This window comes from Nerophis ophidion, linkage group LG05 (assembly GCF_033978795.1).
Source record: "Nerophis ophidion isolate RoL-2023_Sa linkage group LG05, RoL_Noph_v1.0, whole genome shotgun sequence".
In the NCBI taxonomy this organism is placed as follows: Eukaryota; Metazoa; Chordata; class Actinopteri; order Syngnathiformes; family Syngnathidae; genus Nerophis; species Nerophis ophidion.
Genome location: NC_084615.1, coordinates 25,974,479 through 25,983,999, shown reverse-complemented (window position 1 = coordinate 25,983,999; position 9,521 = coordinate 25,974,479). Strand labels below are relative to the sequence as shown.

The 9,521-nt window shown below is 41.5% G+C and overlaps 1 protein-coding gene across 1 annotated transcript in view; it reads left to right on the top strand.

Moving 5' to 3' along the window:
• Positions 1-377: 377 nt before the first annotated feature.
• rad51 (RAD51 recombinase) overlaps positions 378-9,521 on the top strand; it is a 69,239-nt gene continuing 60,095 nt past the window's right edge. The window contains exons 1-2 of the mRNA XM_061900412.1: positions 378-532; positions 1,073-1,159. Coding sequence (XP_061756396.1) covers positions 1,076-1,159 — 84 coding nt within the window. The 5' untranslated portion in view covers positions 378-532; positions 1,073-1,075. The remainder of the gene's footprint in view (positions 533-1,072; positions 1,160-9,521) is intronic.

Sequence of the window (9,521 nt, the reverse complement as noted above, 5' to 3'; positions counted from 1 at the left end):
AAGTAGATACTTTATTATTCATTGTTTTTGATGCATCTAATCTATTATGAGATTAGGACATACATATCTAAATAGTTCATGGAAATTGATAGTGAAACATAATACAGGGCTGTGTGACTATTGTCATCAAATCGAAAGTGTAAGACGTGTTTTAATACATTGTAGGAAATACAATAGAGAAAGGGAAATACTGGGAAATAAGTTAGCGAAAAAGGTTAGGTTATTAGTGGGAGATATTTTAGGTTTGCACTTGGAACATATATTTTTTAGAGACTCGGTTAAAAATAAAATAATATGGAGTAGGGTTCCATCTCGGTCCACACTCCATATGAAAGGGTGGCGGTAATGCACACTACAAATTACATTGGCAACATCCATTAAACAACAGAAGAAGAAAAAGAAGCACGTCACAATCCTTCAGCCAATCAAAAAATAAAACGAAGGCGACGACCGATGAGGTCATTGCGTACATAGACGCGGGAACTTAACTTAGGTTATCAAACGTTCCAAGGCGAAAATAGCCGTTTTTCAGGTAAGCTTGAAGCTGTGTTGGACAAAAATACATGTATTTAATCACACATTTTGTTGACCCGATATCAGGTACAATGTAATGCTGTAGTGTTAGTGTAGTGTTTTACTAGATATCTGCTGTTACACGGCTTGCGGGTAATGGCTTTAAAAGTTCAATTGGACATTATACAGACTGAATGTCGCGCTAATACTAATTTGTGCTGAAATGGTTACCACACTTCAGGTTGTATGTCCTAGTGTGCATCGTGACTTCCATTCCGTAAGTAGGGTCGTAGTAAAACTTCGGCTGGAACAGCACACTTCCTTACCAACAACAATGGCACACGTCGAACTTTTTTAGGTAGGACTGACTCTTGTCGTACAACCACATGGGAAAATGTGCACAGTTATACTATTGCAATGTATTTATTTCATATACATTTTTTATTTCAATGACATTATCTGCATATTTAATTTTAAGGTATTTTTCCCCGAATCTAGGTGTCCAAAACAAAACCACATCTAAATTCAAATGTTCTGTTCAACTGGTTCCAACAAATAGATCATGGCGATGAGATGTGAGACCAGGGTGGAGACAGAGTTGGAAGGGGAAGAAAACTTTGGACCACAGCCTCTGAGCAGATTGGAGGTATGTAATATTTGGGAAATATATATATGTTATCGTAGCACCAAAACCATTCACACAGCATGAATGGCCTACTGGACACACATTCTCATTTCAATATGTTTTCTTTATTTTCATGACTACTACTCCAGTAGATTGTCACTGAAGGCATCAAAACTTTGACACTAGTGAAGTGAAACCCTTTCAGGTGACAACCCCTTGAAGTTCATCGAAAGAATGCCAAGAGTGTGCAAAACAGTAACCAGAGCAAAGGGTGGCTATTTTGAAGAAACTAGACTATAAAATATGTTTTCAGTTATTTCACCTTTTTTTGTTAAGTACATAACTCCACACATGTTCATTCATAGTTTGATGCCTTCCGTGACAATCTACAAAGTAAATAGTCTTGAAAATAAAGAAAACCCATTGATTGAGAAGGTGTGCCCAAACTTTTGGCCTGTACTATATATATCAAAATGTTCATGTATTTGACAAACAAAAAAAAAGTCCACAGTAACAAAGTAAAGTCACAAATTAAATGGCTGTCCGCAGTACCTGTGAAATGGTGGATGGTGGTGCTAGTTCCTGAATACAATTAATAACAACACAAATACATTGCATAGATTAGCCATCAATCTATACAATGTATGCTCCGTAAATAAAAACAAAAAGGCATACATTGCATACATTAGCCATTAACGTATGCAATTATGTTAGAAATAAAAGTGATCATCAAGGAGAAATTAAAACATAGCCTATACAACAATAGATAAGGGTATATACACAGATAGAGAACACATATTTTGTCTTCTTGCGAGCCATGTTTGAGATACGTTTTTTTTCTTCTTCTTCTCCTTCTGTCCTGTTTGCCACGTTTGACTTTGAGGTGTAACCATTATTAGTGTCCGGAAGGATTTTGTAGCAGTATTGTTGTCCGAGTGAAAATCGGAACCAATTAGTGAGAACGGTGGCCATGAGAGCTTTTTGGGAAGGACACTGAAATTCGGGACTCTCCCAGGAAAATCCCACATGGTGAACTTAAGCAAATAAACTTACGATATTACGGCATCACCATCACATCTACATGTCATACAAATGGTTAATTATTCCCATACGGTGTGCTTTGAGTTTTGGCCCCGTGTGACTGAGTTTGACACCACTGCTTTAAATACCAAGGACGACAATGCATGACAACCTTAATCTAGTAAGGCAAGGGTGGGCAAACTGCGGCCCGTGGCACGCTGTTTGTACGTAGGAAAAGCGGACGTGACCACAGGCTGTCCTTAGGTCAGCATGCGGCTGTTATGAGGTAAAGGCTTCAGGTGGGAGAGGACGCTAAAGGCAGTGCCTTAAAGGCACACCCCCAATATTGATTTCTGGGTGGAAATAGGGAGAATGGTTACCCCGGGTAAATTTCGTGAGGGACACGGAAATTCGGGAGTCTCCCGGGGAAATCAGGGGGGTTGGCAAGTATGCAGACAGCAGAAACAATTTGCAACAATGAGAAAAGTTGACAGCAAATGCCGGGTGTTTAATAATGAATGGACACAAATAATTTTTCACTGAAGTCCAGTCAAAGGCTGGGTCTTATTTGCCAAGAAACCGTCGTAGTTATGCAGGAATACAACGTAAGTCGTCATGTCTCTACTAAGCACACTAATTACCGTATTTTTCAGACTATAAGTCACAGTTTTTTTCATAGTTTGGCCGGGGGTGTGACATATACTCTGGAGCGACTTATGTGTGAAATTATTAACACATTACCGTAAAATATCAAATAATATTATTTATCTAATTTGCGGAAGAGATGAAGAAATCGTCAGCAATCGTCACTCACACGTCACCAGCCAGTAATAATCCGGCGGGGGGAGGGTCATGGCAGAAGTGCATTGTGGATCATGGAATGCTAACTGCTATATGCTAAATGCTACTGCCGTAGCTATTAAAATGGCTCATTTCATCGTTGGCGGTAACTTATAAAAACTGAGAAATGCTGAACAAAAATAGCACCTAAAAGGAAATCATGTACTGCAGATTACACAATATCCATCCATCCATCCATCCATTTTCTACAGCTTATTCCCTTTGGGGTTGCGGGGTGCGCTAGTGCCTATCTCAGCTACAATCGGGCGGAAGGTGGGGTACACCCTGGACAAGTCGCCCTCATCGCAGTGCCAACACAAATAGACAGGCAACATTCACACACTAGGGCCAATTTAGTGTTGCCAACCAACCTATACCCAGGTGCATGTCTTTGGAGGCGGGAGGAAGCCGGAGTACCCGGAGGGAACCCACGCAGTCACGGGGAGGACATGCAAACTCCACACAGAAGATCCCGAGATTAGACCCTGACTACTCAGGACTTTCGTATTGTGAGGCAGACGCACCAACCCCTCCCACCGTGCTGCCCATTACACAATATCAGATAGTTATTCATCTCATTCGCAGAAGGGACGAAGAAAATGTCAGCAATTGTCACACAGACGTCGGCCAATAAGAATTCGGCGGGGGAGGGTCATGGCAGAAGCGAATTGTGGGTCATGGAATGCTAACTGCTATATGCTATATGCTACTGCCGTAGCTATTAAAATGGATCATTTCATCGTTGGCGGTAGCTTTTTAAAACTGAGAAGGGGCTGAACAAAAATGGCACCGAAAGGGAAATCATGTACTGCAGATTACAAGCTGGATGTAGTGAAATATGCAGCAGAAAACGACAACAGGAAGCGGCGCATACCTTTGGAGTTGGCAGAGTTGTTTAGAAGCGACATTGAGGAAGAAGATTTCATCGGATTTATCGATTAGGAGTGACAGATTGTTTGGTAAACGTATAGCATGTTCTATATGTTATAGTTATTTGAATGACTCTAACCATAATATGTTACGTTAACATACCAGGCACCTTCTCAGTTGGCTATTTATGAGTCATATAACGTACACTTATTCAGCCTGTTGTTAGGGCTGGGCGATATATCGATATACGCGATATATCGCGGGTTTGTCTCTGTGCGATATAGAAAATTACTATATCGTAATATTCGAGTATACGTTCTCACGCAGTTGTTTTTAGCTGCGGGCATTCCCACTCCCTGTCTCCTTCTCACAGAGTGTAAGCGCAGGTTCTTACATACGTCACATACTGTCATGTCATACGTCACATACGTATATGCCCTCGCCAAGCAGAGAGGTAGCAGCGTGGCTAACGTTAGCCATGATGCTAGCGGAGTACGAAGGTGCGAATCTGGTACATGAAGGAAGAATTAATTCCCAAGAAAAATAGCACAGGTTCCATTGTCTGGCGGTGGTTCGGCTTCAAGCGGGAATATGTCGAATAGACAACTTTAATTTGTCAAGTGTGGGGCACAAGCGTTGCTACCAAAAATAGCATTACTACTAATATGTAACATCATTTAAAAAGTCAGCTGCTAAAAACTTTAATAAATACAGTTTTGGTAAATTGACTTAGTTGTGATTTCCTTCTCTGCATGAAAGTTTCAAATGATCATATATTAATGCAGTATGAACAAGAATGTTTTAATGTAGACACATAGAATCATCATCTTGCTGTGATTATATGTATCAAGTGTTCGTTCACGGCTAAGGCAAAATACCGAGCTATATATTGTATATCGCGATATGGCCTAAAAATATTGCGATATTAAAAAAAGGCCATATCGCCCAGTCCTACCTGTTGTTCACTATTCTTTATTTATTTTAAATTGCCTTTCAAATGTTTATTCTTGGTGTCGGATTTTATCAAATAAATTTCCCCCCAAAATTTGACTTATACTTCATTGAGACATATGTAGGTTTTTTTTCCTTCTTTATTATGCATTTTCAGCCGGTGCGACGTATACTCTGGAGCGATTTATAATCCGAAAAATACGGTACGCAAACAACCAGTCAATGCAAGAACGAACCGCTGCTGCTCAGAAATTGGAAGCTAATTTGCAGGCTCAGCAAAACATCTTTATCCTACAAATTATTATCCAAGAATCGAGCACAAAGGCAAGTTAGCTACTGGTATTCAAATTAACCAACACGAGTAAGCCTTTTTCCGAAGGAGAGTTTTATAAAAGAGAGCAACGGTGGAGTCAGCAGGGGTTTTGTTTTGAGAGCAAGGGCAAATAAAAAAAAAAAAAAGTTTTCACGCAGGACAGTGACTCATTGTTTGGAGCTAATTGATGAAGACTTAGCTAGCAAGCTCAACAAAAAACAGGATAATTTACATTGTATTCATTGGCTCTGTATGAAAGTAATGACTTCCGGGACACTGTTCAGCTTTTGATTTTCATTAAAGGGATTAATGACAATTTTGAGATAACCGAGGAGTTTTTGGCCATGGGATTCCTAAAAGGAAAAACGCTATGAGAGGACTTATTTAACAGCGTGGCGGAAGTCGGTATGATGCACAAACTTCCTTGGAGTAAGCTAGCTAATGTTACCACGGATGGGTCGCCAAACCTCACAGGAAAAAACATAGGGTTACTAAAAATAATCCAGGAGAGGGTAAAAGAGGACAACTTCCAGCACGGGGTAATTTTTTTACACTGCAAAATCCACCAGGAGGCACTGCAAATCCGTATTGCAGCTTGACCACATAGTGAAGCCAGTTACGAAGCTTGTTAACTTTATTTGTGGGAGGGCACTTCATCATTGTTAGATTATTACATTTCTTGAAGAGACTGACATCGACCACCAGGACTTGCTTTACCATTCCGATGTCCGCTGGTTAAGTTTGGGTAAAGTATGTCAACGTGTGTGGGAGCTACATCAGGAGAGTATCTCATTCTTGGAGCAACTTGAAAAAGCTGACATTTCCCTTTAGCTGAGTGACACCGATTGGCTTTGTGATATAGCGTTTGCTGTGGACAGACTGGCACACATGAGTGAGCTGAATATGAAGCTACAAGGCAAATACCAGTTTGTACATGGGATGTACACAAATGTCAGAGCTTTCAAAACCAAGCTGACCTATTTTCCAAACAAATGTAAAAACAAGTCAGCCACACACACAATATTTATTTTTAAGTACATTATTTTATTCAGCGAAAAAGCTACAAAAATCAGTTGTTTTTTTAGGTGGTCTGTCATATAATTTTTTTTTATCTTATCAGTCATATTGTGTTTGTAATGTGTTTATTGTGTGCATTTAGGCATTTTTTTCCAGTAATGCTGAACAACTTATACATGTTTAAAGTGTTCCTTGAAAAAGGAACCAAGCACGAATACAGCAGAATGTGTGACACTTTTTACATCTAAAATAGTGTGTCAAAAAACACAGATAAACTCAGTGTCATGTTAAAAATCTGAAATTAAAGAATAAGACTGGAAAATATTTTCACACATTCTTCAGTCAGTCACTCCTCTGTTACACGGAAGAAAAGAAGGAAAAAAAAAAGAAGAAGAAGAAAAAAAAATAAATAAAATGTTTCGTGTTGCCCTGAATAGCCGCCTGGGCGCTAATTAATTTAAAACCTCTTCTCCCTCCTGCGCTTATTCAAGGCATGCGGTAATAGTAAGCAGGCCACTATAATTTTAAAACCTCTTCTCACCCCTGCGCTTACCAATGGCATGTAGTTAAAAAAATTGAGTGTGATTAGAAAAAAATAAATAATAAAAATAATTCTTCTGCGGCCGCGGCACCGGTGGTTGGGGACCACTGCTACAACATGTCATCGCGCCCACCTTTACACCATGCTATCTGCGTGCCGGCCGGACGCATGCATTTCGCTGGTTCTCATACGAGATTGCAATGGATACTTGGTCAACAGCCATACCTTTTACACTGATGGTTGTGATATAAACAACTTTAACACACTTACTAATATGCCCCACACTCTGTGAACCCACACCAAACAAGAATGACAAACCCATTTCGAGAGAACATCGGCTCTGTAACACATTGTAAACGCAACATAGCACTTACCCAGAATGCCATGCATCCATGACTCTTGGCTATATTATACATGCGCCCCCGCCCACCTCAACCGAAGCACGGGGGGGTGTATAAGGCAGCTGATGATGACCTTCTATCGGCGGCGATGACCAAGAAGAACACGTAGTTGGAATATAAGTACAACACTTTATGTACATATTTACATACATATTTATATAATATGTAACTACAAGCATATAATATGTAACTACAAGCTCCATTCCCAAACAGAGTCCCATTGCTTGTATGAGCTGTCGAGCGTGTCAAAAGCCGAATTTTTTTTTATATATATATATATATTACATTTTTTTTCTTTATTTATTTTTATTTGTGGCGGCCGTAATTCTTTCGTGGCGGGCCGGCACAAATAAATGTGTGGAAAACCTGAAAAACAAAAATATATATATATATATATATATATATGTGTGTATATATATATATATATGTGTGTGTATATATATATATATGTGTGTGTATATATATATATATATATATATATATATATATATATATATATATATATACACACACACACATATATATATATATATATATATATATATATATATATATATACATATATATATATATATATATATATATATATATATATATATATATATATATATATATATATATATATATATATATATAGAGAGAGAGAAATGGCTTCTTGAATGCGGTGGTGACGCTTCAAATGGGTTAGCATGTGTTATGAGTAGCATATGTGTGTGTGTGTGTGGCCCTTTAATATGTGAAAGCATTGAGGTGAGTGTGGGCGTGCGAGGTGAGGGAGCGGTAGGTGAGTGTGGGGAGTGGCTAGTATTTTGTTGGATTGGCTGTGTCCAAGACCTCAATAAAGCCACAAGTTGCAACTAATCGCCGGACTCTTCATTTACCCTGGAGTCCGGAGCTGTGGAGACCCACTGCCGGGTAGAGTGAACGGTGTTGCCCCCGTGAATACTTCAGCCCTGGAGGAGTGTCTCCCCTGCGCTCCTCGACTACAGTTTGGGAGCCGGAAGCAGGAAAGATGCAACAGATGTTTGACGTGTTGTCAGAAGCAGCTGCTGAACAATCTCTGCAAACCTCCGTCCTCCATTGTTGTATCGCGCAGCCAAAGTGTTCCCAAACGGGAGAGCTTAACGAGGCAGGAGGGTCTTCCAGCTCTGGCTTTTACATGTTGTCCTAGCCCGGTCGCTACTAGCATGTGTACTCGTTCGGTACACCTCCGAACCGAACCGAAACCTTCGTACCGAAACGGTTCAATACAAATACATGTACCGTTACACCCCTAGTGTGTGTGTGTGTGTGTGTGTGTAAGCTGGTAAGGACCCATATCACCTCAGTCCTCCCTCCCGAGCTCGACCCACACCAGTTTGCCTACAGAGCCAACAGGTCCACAGAGGACGCCATCGCCACAGCCCTACACTCCTCCCTGGGTCACCTGGAGACGGGGGGGAGCTACGTGCGGCTGCTTTTTGTGGATTATAGCTCGGCATTTAACACCATTATTCCTGATAGACTGGTGTCCAAACTGTCAGACCTGGGTCTCTCGAACTCCAACCGCCCCCAGAGGGTGCAGTTGGGTCGCCACATGTCATCAAGCCTGCACCTCAGTACCGGCTCTCCACAAGGCTGCGTGCTGAGCCCCCTTCTCTACTCCATCTACACATACGACTGCACACCTGCCCACTCCAGCAACTCCATCATCAAATTTGCGGATGACACCACCGTAGTGGGGCTCATCTCGGAGGGAGACGAGGCTGCATATCGGGATGAGGTGGAGAAGCTGTCAGATTGGTGCAAAGTCAACAACCTGGCCCTGAACACCTCCAAGACCAAGGAGCTGGTCATAGACTTCAGGAGGAAAAAAACGGACATCCTGCCCCTGATCATCAGTGGTGACTGTGTGGAGAGGGTCTCCGACTTCCGCTCCCTGGGAGTCCACCTGGCCGACGACCTATCCTGGAGCACCAACACCACGGCTACCATCAAGAAGGCACACCAGAGACTGTACTTCCTGAGAATACTCAGGAACAACCACCTCTCACAGGAACTGCTGGTGTCCTTCTACCGGTGCTCCATTGAGAGCATCCTGACCTACTGCATCTGCGTGTGGTTCAGCAGCTGCACGGCCGCAGAGAGAACTGCGCTCCAGAGAGTCATAAAGACCGCCCAGAAGTTAATCGGATGCCCCCTCCCCCCCCTGGCTGACCTGTACAGCTCCCGCTGTCTCAGGAAAGCACAGAGCATCCTGAAAGACCCATTCCACCCCGGGCACAGCCACCTGGAACTGCTACCCTCAGGCAGACGCTACAGGGTGCTAAAAGCGAGCACCAATGGACTAAAAAATAACTTTTACCCAAGAGCCATAGTAGTATTAAACAGGCACTGAGTGAGCACAATATGTCCATCATGTCCTCATGTGTAATGTTTAAATGCTTTTCT